This window comes from Mustela nigripes, chromosome 4 (genome assembly GCF_022355385.1).
Source record: "Mustela nigripes isolate SB6536 chromosome 4, MUSNIG.SB6536, whole genome shotgun sequence".
Lineage (NCBI taxonomy): Eukaryota > Metazoa > Chordata > Mammalia > Carnivora > Mustelidae > Mustela > Mustela nigripes.
In genome coordinates this window covers 150,586,538-150,599,352 of record NC_081560.1, presented here as the reverse complement: position 1 = coordinate 150,599,352, position 12,815 = coordinate 150,586,538, and the positions used below count along the sequence as shown (strand labels likewise).

The 12,815-nt window shown below is 54.2% G+C and overlaps 1 protein-coding gene across 1 annotated transcript in view; it reads left to right on the top strand.

Annotated features, from left to right (window-relative positions):
• LOC132015279 (annexin A8) overlaps positions 1 to 11,983 on the top strand; it is a 17,277-nt gene extending 5,294 nt beyond the window's left edge. The window contains exons 2-12 of the mRNA XM_059395871.1: positions 47 to 137; positions 1,078 to 1,172; positions 2,352 to 2,465; positions 3,240 to 3,330; positions 4,073 to 4,152; positions 4,650 to 4,709; positions 5,243 to 5,336; positions 5,593 to 5,688; positions 7,358 to 7,416; positions 8,343 to 8,465; positions 11,183 to 11,983. Coding sequence (XP_059251854.1) covers positions 47 to 137; positions 1,078 to 1,172; positions 2,352 to 2,465; positions 3,240 to 3,330; positions 4,073 to 4,152; positions 4,650 to 4,709; positions 5,243 to 5,336; positions 5,593 to 5,688; positions 7,358 to 7,416; positions 8,343 to 8,465; positions 11,183 to 11,242 — 963 coding nt within the window. The 3' untranslated portion in view covers positions 11,243 to 11,983. The remainder of the gene's footprint in view (positions 1 to 46; positions 138 to 1,077; positions 1,173 to 2,351; positions 2,466 to 3,239; positions 3,331 to 4,072; positions 4,153 to 4,649; positions 4,710 to 5,242; positions 5,337 to 5,592; positions 5,689 to 7,357; positions 7,417 to 8,342; positions 8,466 to 11,182) is intronic.
• The last annotated feature ends 832 nt before the right edge of the window (positions 11,984 to 12,815 follow it).

Below are 12,815 nucleotides of genomic sequence, written 5' to 3'. Positions count from 1 at the left end.
CCCCCGCCAGCCTTCCCATTTGGAACAAGCTTGGACTCTTTTGCAGGTGGAACAGGAGGGGATTACTGTGAAGGGCAGCCCCCACTTTAACCCGGACCCCGACGCAGAGACCCTCTACAAAGCCATGAAGGGGATCGGTAAGTGGATGTCTGCCGACCTGTCCACAGGCCTCTCTGGGGTCTGGCCACTCTGCTCAAGACCACGAGCCCCACAGCTCCGGAGAGGGGTGGCCAGGGGACCCTGGGCTCCCAAGACGGAGTCCAGCCCAGAGAAGCACATGGGTGTTCCCAGCCCAGCGCTGGTCTACACCCCGCCCCGCACAGCTGGAGAAGAGGGAGAGTAGTTGTGCCTCCCCGAGTCAGGAGGGAGGGAAGGGGTCACCATCAGCTGTGCGTGCCTGCACCTCCTTGTGTCGGCAACTGTACCCCACCTGTCAGAGCTTTCGCACTCAGAATGGCCTCGGGAACCCTGGACCTGTAGGGCTGAGCTGGACTTCCCCACTCAGCTCGGGCTGGGCACTGGCAGCCTCTTTCCAGTGTTTAGGACGCACATTCCTGAAGCAAGCAAGGGGTTGCCCTCCTTCCTAGATGAACCTTGACGGCACGTTCATGACCTCTGTTTCCTGAGAGATCTCTGCTGTTACCCCCACTTCCCAAAGGAGAGAGCAGATGCTCTGGGCAGTGAGACAGCTGGGCCAGGACTCAGACCCAGTTTGCTGGGCCCTCAGTCCTGACTTGCCCCTGCCACCACCAGCCCGAGAGAGGACAGGGTAGAAGGTCCTCCTATCTGAGCACCAAAGGCCCCGGAGCATGTCCAGGGCAGATCAGATGATCAGAGGGACCTCAGCACTACCACTCTGAGACTGGCCTCGGGCAGCACCCCAACACCTTGTGGGTGGGAGGCAGGGGAGGGAGGGATGTATTTTTGCTTGGGTGTTCTATCTACACCATGAACATTGTCAGTTCTGGGAGCTATCCATGCGTTGTGCGCCCACTGCTTGGCCACCCAGCAGCTTCTCGCCCTCCTCCCCAGCCCCCTTGGGGGCCATAGGAATGTTCACACTGTGCACCCCTGCAGGGACCAATGAGCAGGCCATCATCGATGTGCTCACGAAGAGAAGCAACGCTCAGCGGCAGCAAATTGCCAAGTCCTTCAAGGCGCAATTTGGCAAGGTAAAAGGAGGACAGGAGGCTTTCCTTGGGAGCCTAGGGGGGCTGCTGGGGCCAGAGACCGCCTGGCAGGCAGCTTTGTTCTGGACCAGGCCTTCGGCTAGAGACCAGCTTCTAAAAGCATGAGGCACAGAGGGCATGCTTAAACTAAAAATATTATTAATTGTGTATCTGAAGTTAAAAGGATAAAAGTTAAGAGGAGCCGGCCAGGCTACTTTCTGTCCTAGGACCCGTCCACTCTCTTCTCACATTAGAGCTCCCATGTCTGTGCCTGCTCCCTCTGCCTCAGGGGAGCTCCAGGGGCAGGGAACACATGCGCTGGACCCTTTTTCTCATTTCCCTCCCTCCACGACCCTAGGATAGAGCCAGGCACTGGGGGTACTACCTCAACACAGAAACAAAGGCACACGTAGCCTCGGCTTCCAGAAGCTTCTGTCGCTGCATCTCCTTAGTTTGGAGATTGAACGTCAGAAGGTGAATGATGAAGCCCAAACATTCCAAGGGGTGTCAATGCGCGTCTTTCTTTCTTCCTGTCTTCCTTCCTTCCCTTTCTTTCTTTTTTTTTTTTTTTCCTTAATTTCTTTCTCTTAACTTTCACAACTGTGCATTATTTCCTACATTCATCATTAGGGAAATTCATGCTCTAAGAATAAGCTCTACCAAGATCCCAGAGCCTATAAGCAAGAAGGTTGGGATTTAAATCCAGGTCCAACAAGGCCCTTGGTCCTTGGCTATACTGTGCAGATCAGCAGGGTATGGCCTTGTGGCTCCTTGTGGAGACTGGTGCCCTTAGAAGCAGACCCACATGAAATGGATTCCTTAATTCATTCCTGAATTTATTGAGTGCCCACGGGCTATGACGGGATTTGATGGTGAGCAATGACAAACACATATTTCGGGCTTATAATGTGCCCAGCCTGGCCGTGAGAGCTGAGTCGAGCCACGCACATCTCTCCACCAGTCCCCTAAGCAGTGGTTTAAGGCGAGAGCCACACGGTCTCCAGTTCACGGGTAAAGGTAATGCTGCTCATGGAAGCTGCACCGTTGGCCCCCGAAACCCCAGCTCCCGCTCAAAGTAGAGCCTACGAGAGGCCCTCCAGAGCCTCCAGGACTGGCTGCCACCCAGCTGCCTGCCCCTGGGAGGACAAATGTCCAGATCATTGCTCTTCCTTCTCACATTAGGATCTCACTGAGACCTTGCAGTCGGAGCTGAGCGGCAAGTTCGAGAGGCTCATCGTGGCCCTCATGTACCCTCCATACAGATTCGAAGCCAAGGAGCTGCACGATGCCATGAAGGTAGCCGGGGTGGTGGGGGGTGGCAGGAATGTTACAAGGGCTGGCTGGGGCCACAGCTGGGGACGCGCTCCCCTAGAGAGCCTGGCACTGGGACCTCCAAGCTCCCGGTGAACCACCCTTCGGAATGGCCCAGCCTGCCGCCCAGACAGGCCAGCTTTTGCTGTCATGTGGCCACCAGGAAGCCAGAACCAGCACTTCTCAGGACAGGGCCACACCAGGTGTGCGGGAATGACAGGGCGACCTCTGCAGCCTCTTCCTCGTCCTCTTCCTGCAGTCATCTCTTGTGACCCCCATGGTTCCTTTAGCACTCGCAGAGAATGAGGAGGGAGTCAGGGCCCAGCGACTATAATCATCGCCGTCGAAAGGACACTCACTGGGCATGCACGCCTGGCCTTTCCCACCTGTTGTCTCCGATCCACCTTTGGGCTGGGCCGGCTCCTTACCCGAGGACGGTTGAGGACCCCTAGGCTCGGCGACGTGGAGTGACGTGCTAGAGACCACCCAGCGTGGAGGGCAGAGCTGAGACAGAACTCTCCCATTGCCTCCCCTGCCCGCAGGATCCGCCCCTGGAGACAAACACAGGCGACTTCCCCCAGTAACACCCTCCAGCAGAAGCCCCCATCAGAGGAGGGCAGAGCACTGACCAGTTCTTCCTGAGGCTCTTCCTGTCGCCTCTTGACAGAGGAGGGTAGGGACAGTGCAGGCAAGCCCGGGTAGGGACAGAAGAGGCAAGCCCGGCGGAGCTCTCCAGCAGACAGAGGTTTTTGTCCACAGGGCTTGGGGACCAAAGAGGGTGTCATCATTGAAATCCTGGCTTCTCGGACCAAGAACCAGCTGCGGGAGATAATGAAGGCCTATGAGGAGGGTAAGGGAGGATGCGGGGCCTGGACATAAGGGCTTGCTTGGGAATGGCCACAAGCTTTGGCAGCCTGAGAGGGGATGAGGGACAAGCAGTGCCCTGGGCCTTCACTGGAAAAGACCCTTTCTGGGCCTTTCTACACGTGGGTGCTGAGCACCTGCTGTGTGCTCAGTCCTGTGATCTGATAGTCTCTATGCCTCCTGAAGCCCGCAAGCTGCAGGGGGAGGGATATGTACCCCTAAACTCTCTGCCCCTCGAGGGCATGGCACTGTGGGTCTCAGGCTGTGTCAGCCCTGGATGGGGCTGGCTCCTTCCTGGCCAGGCACAGGTTGCCCCTGGGGAAGGAGCAGGGCCCTGCTGCAGTGTGGGCTATGGACCACAGGCTGTTGTGGAGCCTTCAGGATGCAAGCTGACCAGAGGCCAGCCTGGCATCCATGTGGTCTGCCCAACAGACAATCTGCCTGAAGATTCTGGCTTTGCCAAACCACAAACAAAGCGAGCTCCGTGGTCCCCTGCGGGTCTTTCAGTCTGACCTCGCTCTGTGCTTCGATCTATGCTGGCAGCCTGTGTTACGTTCTCCTTCTGAATGACCGCCAGGTGGTGGAGCCCCTGCCACTCAGACCCCCGGGCGGTGTGTCCATTCCGATGACTCGCCCCTACCAGACGGCTTGAACTGGGAGAAGTGTGGGAAACCCGGGCTGGAAGGAGGGAAGCCAGTCCATGCCTTGTGGTCTTGTTTCCCCCGCAGACTATGGGTCCAGCCTGGAGGAAGATATCCGAGGAGACACCAGCGGCTACCTGGAGAGGATCCTGGTGTGCCTCCTACAGGTATCGGAGTCCAGGCTCCTGGGAGTCCCTTGCCTGAAGGACCCCAACAGCTGGGCTCCAAGGATCAGTCCTTGGGGAGAGCTGCTGGGATGGGTGAGGTCAGGGCCTGGGTAGAGGGTCAGTGACCGGGCTCCTTGGATAGCTCTCAGCGTGGCTGGAGGATTCTCACCACCACATGTCACTGACCCAGCCACAAGGGGACATCCCAGAACCAGGAGGAGACTACCCTGTCACCCAGCAGGTCCTACCCACCATGCCCCATGCCTGGCACTCTGCTCATCTCAGCTCACTGAATCCCCCGGCTCCCTACGAGGCATCCCTTACTACTGTCACTTTATAGATAACAAAATCTGGCCCTGGAGAGGGTAACTAACCAGTTAAACTCCCCATGGCCAAAAAGCAGTAGAGCCCTGCCTGCCCTCCCGCCAGGCTTTCCCCTCTGCCCCCGTCAATCTGCTGGGTTAGCCTGCCTTACATGCCTCCCCTTCCGTTCCTAGGGCAGCAGGGATGATGTGAGTGGCTTTGTGGACCCAGGACAGGCCGTCCAAGATGCACAGGTGAGGCTACATACATACACTCTCAGCAGCTACCTCGCCGTGGGCCACCTGCCCCATCTGCTGGGGGCTGATGGCTGAAAGCCCTACACAGCCCCTCTGTCCATGCAGGCTTTCTTTGACACTAGGCTAGGCTGGGACCCAGCTCAGCTCTCTGCAGAACTTTACCCTCTGGGGCTCCAGAAGGAAAGTGAGAGTGTTTGGAGAGAGTCAGGAACAGGGAGGGAGTGACTTGGGAGGGCTCCACTGAAGCGCTGTTCTAGCAGGAACAGCCCACGAACCTGGGGACCAGACGGGACTATTCAGATCACTATACTTTGGTCTGCTGGCAGAGTGCTAGAGATGCACAGCGGCAGAGCAAAGTCCCAGGGGGAGGCAGGGGAGTTCCCAGAGCAGCTTCTGGCCCCATACCCAGAAGGGATTTTAGCATCTCAGGGATAGCAAGAGAAGAGAATTCTGACCTGGTAGGTAGATGGGGGCTGACCATCACCTCCTTGCTCTCCTTCACTGGCTTCTTGTGGCTGCCCAAATGCTAGGATCTGTATGCGGCGGGCGAGAAGATTCATGGGACGGATGAGATGAAATTCATCACCATCCTGTGCACGCGCAGTGCCACACACCTGATGAGAGGTACCAGGGTGGGGGAGGCACTGTCGGGCTCCAGCTGGGGGCCCTGGCCACACAGCCCGTCCCTTCATGCGAGCCATCCAGTGTACGTCCTCATCTGGTAGCGATGCTGGGGAGAGAGCCAGAGAGACTTGGACCCTTTCCCGGGCAACCAAGTGGAGGTCCGGGGTGACACATGGATGTGCAGTCTCGGATCTGAGATGCTGGGGGTGTCGCCCTGAGATCTGCATATCCCACAAGAGAAATCGTCTCTCTGCAGTGTTCGAGGAATATGAGAAAATTGCCGGCAAGAGCATTGAGGACAGCATCCAGAGTGAGACCCATGGTTCCTTGGAGGAGGCCATGCTCACAGTGGGTAAGACATAGGGCTTGGCACTCAGACCCACAGGTGTCCACAGCCACTGGGCTCAGCAGGGGGGCAGCGCCCAGGGTGGCAAGAGCAAATGAGTGGGTCCCTATGTCCACTTTCCATAGACCCTCTCCCCCTCCCCGCCTCCAGGCCAGACACGCATGTACCCTTCAGCCCAGGACCCTGGGACTATCCTGCCCTCATGTCTTCAGTGAGCCGGGTCCTGCCCCCATAACCCCTGTGCTGTTTGCGTGTGCAAGCATGAGTGTGAGCATGGTGCAGGTGAGAACACGTGAGGATGTGAACGTGTGAGCGCACTTGCAGGATTATGCCCGACCCAGGGCCTGTGCTCACCCACGGTGGCCACACAGGGAACATCCTGGCTCTGATCATAAAGCCCTAAAGAAAGTCACCTGTCTGGACCTTAGCCAAGGTGCTGGTCTCTGCCTCGGAGGCTCACTAAAGAAATGATGATGTGTAGTTGGAGTCCAGACTCAATGATTGATAGTCTGATGCTGGGCAGCACCGAGAACCTTCCCTCCAGCATGATGTCAGGTCTACTTAGGAGGACCTGTTCCAGACAAAACCAAGACCACCATGAAAGAAGTCATTGCACAGTGAGGAGCGGGGGCCCAGAGGCAGGGAGACTTTCCTCTCCTCCCATCCATGATGGAGCCAAGGACAGGGCCCCAGAGTTAGGGTGCTCCCCTCCACACAGGGCTCTCCCCATTTTGTGGTGGGCAGCCCAGGGAGATCCACATGTCCAGGTCTTTCAGAGTGGACTAGGACATCTGACCATCCCCGGCAGGCTTTGGCTGCTGTGATAAAAACCATCTATATTGAAGCAGCTCAGCGTCCCCCTGCCCCAGGATCAGCAAGTCAGCCCCTGCACTGAATTTAACAACCTCCTGAATAAATCTTCCAGAGAGGAAAAGCAAAGGTGCATAGTGCCATCCTGCCCCGGGCGCTTCCTACCCCCTTGCCCTTGAACACTCCCACAATTCACACCACAGACGAGGACAGTGCAGAGCAGGCAAGTCAAAGAATGAAGTCATACCATGCCATCAGGGAAGAGCCAAACACCTGCCTCCTTCACACAAAGCCCACGCTCTTTCTGCTGCCCTGAGCTTAAGTGCCGAGCTCCCTGACCCAGGTGCCGAGCCTCTGAAGAAGCATCTGTGAAAGCAAACAGGGGCCCCCTCTCTGGGCCAGATGTCTCTGGGTGCCCCAGTGCTCCAGGGCTGTGCCCCACTGTCACGTGGAAACTCAAACACAGAAACCTTCCTGATAAGTGGCGGTGTAAAGTGGGCACCCTGAGTCCCATGGAGTGGCTGGGTGCCTGGCAAAGCTGGTTCTGGAGTGTAAGAGCCCAGGGGTGGGGCTGGACAGAGCCATGCTCAGAGCGACCAGCCGCGCAGACCCCAGGACATTTTCACCTCACCCTCTGGCTGCCCAATCTGTGCCTTTAGACCTGTGCCCAGTGACCTAGGCTTCCTTCCCTGTCCTACCCCACCCAATGCCAAGCCTCTCATTTTGGAACTAGGCAACACATAAATAAATAGGCCAAAAACTTCATGACACTCACCCTTAAGATCCAAGGCAAGACATAAATAAATACACACATACCAATGCCACCTACAACTTCAAGTTTTAACAGAGTTTTCCTGTTTGCCAGTGAAATGCACCCGGAACCTGCACAGCTACTTCGCAGAGCGACTTTACAACGCCCTGAAGGTAACTCTTCATCTTTGGTGCCCCTTGTTCTCAGGCTACTCAGCGGCCACTGCCAAGCCAAGGCGCTCAGAGCCACTGCTGCTTTCGACACCTGTGTCTTCTCTAATTCCAGCCTCTTGTGATCAGAATGCTATAGCTCTCAAAGGGTAAACTGAGTCTGGGGAGGGGAATCCCCAACTCCCAAAGGCTGAATTTGAGCAGGTGTTTTCACAGGTGTGCATTACATCGACTCCTTGCAGCAATCCTGGGAGACCTAGGTCATAACTGTAGTGCTAGAGGTGGTGAAACCAAGGTTTGGGTCAAGGTCACACAGCTGGTGACTGGCAGAACCAGTCCAGCCTCCTGTAGTAGGTGGAGTTTCTGGCACCTGGAACCAAACTGGAAGGTAGAGGAATTCCCTGAGCCTGAAGTCAGTGCCCACTTAACACCACTGGAAGTGAGAACCCCAAGTGCTCTGGCCAGGAAGTGATAGGGAGCATGGAGTTCCCTTGGCCTAACCTGAGTTAGTTAGAGTGCCGTCTAACCTGAGACTAGTCAAAGATGGACGTAGGCAGAAAGGTCCTGCTTGAGAATTGGCCTGGTAAGCTGAATTTCCTGGCATTGCTCCTCTCGGAAGAAGTCTTACTTTTAGAGCAGTGAGTATTCTGTGTCTAGAAGCTGATGTGGCAAACCAAACACACACGTCACTTTGAAGCATTGGGCTCCCAATAAAGACACACAAGGGTGAGGGAGAAGAGATGAAGGGAACAGAAACTCTGAGTCACTGAAGCACCCCTCGCAGTGCTTTGGCCCCTGAAGCAGAGGCTCATTCCCGCATCTCTGGGCCCCTGTGAAAGCCCCCTGGCCCCAGGGCACAGGTTGGTCCATCATCACAGAGCTGCACCAGAAATACGGGCAGTGACTGTTGACTACTGTGTCTTGTCCAGGGAGCAGGGACGAGCGACGGGACCCTCATAAGAAACATCGTTTCGAGAAGTGAGATTGACTTAAATCTCATCAAGTGTCAGTTCACAAAGATGTACGGCAAGACCCTCAGCAGCATGATTGTGGTAAGTCGGGGTCCCCAACTCTACCCCCGGTTTGAAGCAGACATTACTGGGGGACCTGGATACTGGGACTAGAGTCCTACGTAACATGTGTCCATCCCTTCCCGGTGAGAGTCACGCCCGTGCATTCATAGCCACACAGTATGTATAGAGCTCAGCAAGGGGGTCAGTGTGGCTAGGGCCTGGAGGGGGCTTGGGGGGACGCACAGGGACCAGACCATGGAAACCCCTGTACTTGGCCCCCAGAGTTGGCTTTGCATTCGAGTTACGCTTGCTCCTTTGGAAAGGACACAATGAACCCTTGCCAAGGAGACCATATCTGAATGTCAATGACAGTGAATAGTTCAGTAGGAATCAGGCAGCAGCCTTTAAAATCCAGACTGAAGTAGCCCTTCAGCAAAATCATGAAGCAGCACAATTTTAAGGAGACAAATCAGATGGGTTCCAGCAGGTTACCTAACTAGATGCCAGTCAAGGAACGTTCTAGAGCTGAGAAAACACACAGTGATCCTCACACCATCACAAGGCCATACTGTTGAGAGAAATAGTTCTTCTAGAAATTAATGCAAATGAGGCCTTGACCATATCATTAAGAGAAGTCGAACCTCGAGAAGTACATCCATCCCTGAGTCTTCATTGACCCTTAGGTCATGTCTGGTTACTCTACAAATGTCTGTTGTCAGCCTCAATTTCCAATAAACACATAACTCACAATATGTTAAAAAGACATTTCTCCCTAAAGACATTTCAGAAAGGGGTAATGGGTAGGTGGGAGTGAGGGACGGTAGAATTCTCTTTGTTTTGTTTTTGGCTTTCCAGCCACTCTGGTCAAAAGACAGGAGGGCTATCCGTAGACCAGCCCAAGCTGCTGATGGTTTTCCCAACACCCAGTTCCGGCAGAGAGTTAGGAATTTTTTCACCCATCCATGGCTCCTGTGGCCATCACGGAGATTCCTCTACCTTCCCACCACCACAGTTGGATAGAGACACAGTCAGACTTCAGAAGAACAACCACACTGAGACAGAAGGGTCACTTGGATCCGTCCAGGATCCAAGTGGTGGAGTGGATCCAATCACGGTGGAGAAAGGCTTAGCAGGCTATTTAGCACATGATCAGTATAATTGATAATGGAGTCCCCTGTCTAGACACACAAGAAGCCCACCCTCTTTAGGTTTTGCCTACAGGTGCCGCTTAAGAAAACGGAGTTGGAATTGTGACTTATATGGCCAAATACTTCCTTTTTAGTATAGACCACTCTCTATAGATGTCATCAAAGCAAAAATGATTTCCAACAGTGATACCAGCATTCAAAACTCCTGCATTGAAATTCATATGGAAAATTTATAAAAGCCCTATGTATAATTTTATACCCACGCTTTTGTTTAAGATTTTTTTATTTATTCATTTGACAGACAGAGATCACAAGTAGGCAGAGAAGCAGGCAGAGAGAGAGAAGGAGGCAGGCTCCCTGCTGAGCAGAGAGCCCCATGCGGGACTCGATCCCAGGACCCTGGGATCATGACCTGAGCCGAAGACAGAGGCTTCAACCCACCAAGCCACCAGGCGCCCCTATACCCACGCTTTTAAAAATATAGACAAGATGAATAGTTTTCTAAAAAAACACAAAACAACACAGGAAAAAAATACCGTATTACAACATTGTGGAAAGAAAGCAAGGAAGGAAGGAAGGAGGGAAGAAATGGATACATTTAAAATGTGGTTGAAAATCTACCAGAATATTTCAGGCCCAAATTATTGCACAAGCAAATTTGACTAAAAGCTAAGGACTAGGTGATTCCCATGAGGCATAAACAGCTACGGCGCATAGAACAGGGGAACCAGCCCAGCACCATCACTCGCCATGTGGCCTTGATGAATACCACAGCCTCTTGCTCCCATTTTCCTCAAGCGCCAAAGAAGGGAGTTGGGGGATATGTCCTCCTCTGTTTCCCCTGGCTCAGTGTGCAGACTTTAAACCAATCAGACCTATCAGCACCTGCCTGACAGCAAGGGGGCATGGTAGACCAGAGAAACGGGGTTCAGCCATGGCCACGTGGGGTCAATCCTACTGGGAGACAGACGCCGCTTGACCCCGACGTGAGCCAGCCACTGTGCGGGTAAGCCCATGCTTCTCCTGCTGTTTACGCCTCACCACATCTCAGCAAGGCTCATATCAGCACCAGTGTCATCTGACAGACAAGGAAAAGTCTCAAGGTGGTGACAGGACTCGTCCCAGCCGCGGGGTCAGGGCGTGGTCCAGGTTCTGCGTGGACCCAAAGCCGGGCTCTGCCCACTGCACCTTCTGCCTCCACTGGGCACCCCGCAGTTCCCACCTGCAGCGGGAGGTGTTGAGTAAATGACCGGTCACGTCAAATAAACAAATAGTTAGACACTTTGGGGTCCTGAATGGAATAAGGGGCAGAGCCCTGGGGCAGCCAGTGGGGCTGGGGGCCGTCAAAATGCCTTCCTTGCTCCAGAGCAGAGCTGTGTCTGTGACCCATTTCCTACATGAAGCTGCCTGGTAGTTAGTAAGAGAATCAAAAGGCGATACAAAGAAGTATCCCCAGATGGCAAACAAGGAAAGACAGGAGGCATCGTGTGGGCCTGCAGCGTAGGAACTACAGAGGGACGTGCCAGGCCTCGCCCCAAGGAGCAGGACTGTTGTAATAACCACAACTGGCAAATACCTTTTGTGACTCCCTGTCCCTCCTGTCCTCAGGGAGACACCAGTGGCGACTACAAGAATGCCCTGCTGAACTTGGTGGGCAGCGACTCCTGAAGGCCCAGGATAGAGCAAAGGCCAAGAAGCTGGAGCCACCAGACCCTGCCTGCTCAACCTTGGCCGTGCAATGGGGGGGATGGCGGGATAGGGACCCCCAACTTGCCTTTCAGTCTTCTATCTCCCAGCTTCTGGTGCTTTCAAGTCAGGTCCAGGTATGAGCGTAGGGCCAACCCTAGCATCATCTGGCCAGATAAACACTTCGGCACAAGAGGCTGTTTCTTCTTCCCTACCCATGAGTTTTCCTGAGCTCGACTGGTCACAAAGTGACCTGGGCCCCGCTCACACAGATACCTAGTCCCACCCCATCTACTAAATCAGGACCTGCAGAGAAAAGACCAGAGGATAAGGAATTTTAGCAAGCATCTTAGCAGATGAGCCTCCCTGAAAGGTCACAGGGAGGCTAGGAGAACTCCTATGTTTCAGGGCACACACATGTGAGCCGCCAAGAAAGAAACACAGGCATTCCGGCCGACTGGGATGCCACTAATATCCGTTCATCTAAAAACATTAGGCTATAGGCAGAATGAAAATTCTCTACCTACAGAGAAAGCTGCACATCAATGTCCCAACCCAAGGGCACTAAGCTCTAAGGAGCCCAGGCTTACCCAGTCCTTGCTCAGCGGAGCTGCTTTTTCCTTCCCTGACACAAGCATGGAGCATTTCTTATTCCGACCCGATGCCAAGATGCAGAGATGCCTCTGCTGGTCTTTCCAGAATAATAAATCTTGTACACTTGAAGCTAAGTGTCTTTGGATTTCTAGAAGTGATCAGAGCAGGACCAATTTAATTTGTCAGTGTTCATAAAAGAAATGTTATTATAAAGAGCTTCGCGGTGGTGGGGGGGAATGAATCAAACCTGAGCACACAGGTGGACATTTCCCCATGGGGACACACTGATCAGACTGTGCCCTCTGTACCCTGGGGACAATCGAGCAAATGAGGATCCTTCCTATCGCCTAAATCCTGATCTCTCAGATGTGGGGCGTGGGGGGTAAAAAGTCTTGTGTTCCTATTCCAACCCGTGACTTGCTTGTTTCATGGCTTCCATCCAGGGGGTTCCAGATGTCCTCAACTGCCCCCCAGGAATGGGGACTCCCAGCCTCCTTGGACATGCTGGTCTTCTTCCAGCAGGAGTGATCAACAGAGCTCTTCCTTTAACTGAGCCAAACCCTGCCCCACACAGCCTCTGATCTCGAGTCTCCATCTAGGGCCACAGGGCCTATCTTTTCCCATCCTCCCCGCCTATCCGAAGACGACCCATAGACTCCACTAAGACATCTTCTGTCAAAGCTCAACTTCCCCGGTCCCTTAACTGTCCCTCCCAGAGCCTGGTTTGGGGCTACATCCTCTGAACATGTTCTAGTTTGCAAACTCCCTCTTGAAGTATGACCCTGAGGAGTCAGGCAGATCCGAGAGATGGCACAGCAGGCCCACTGAGCTCACACAGGTGAAAAGTAGGCTCCAGTTCTGCCCTGTGCTGGCTGTGTGACTCTGACCTAATCACTTCCTCTCTTCCTCTGAGCTCAGTTCCCTCAACTGTCAACGCAGGAATTCAGTCCCAGTTACTTGC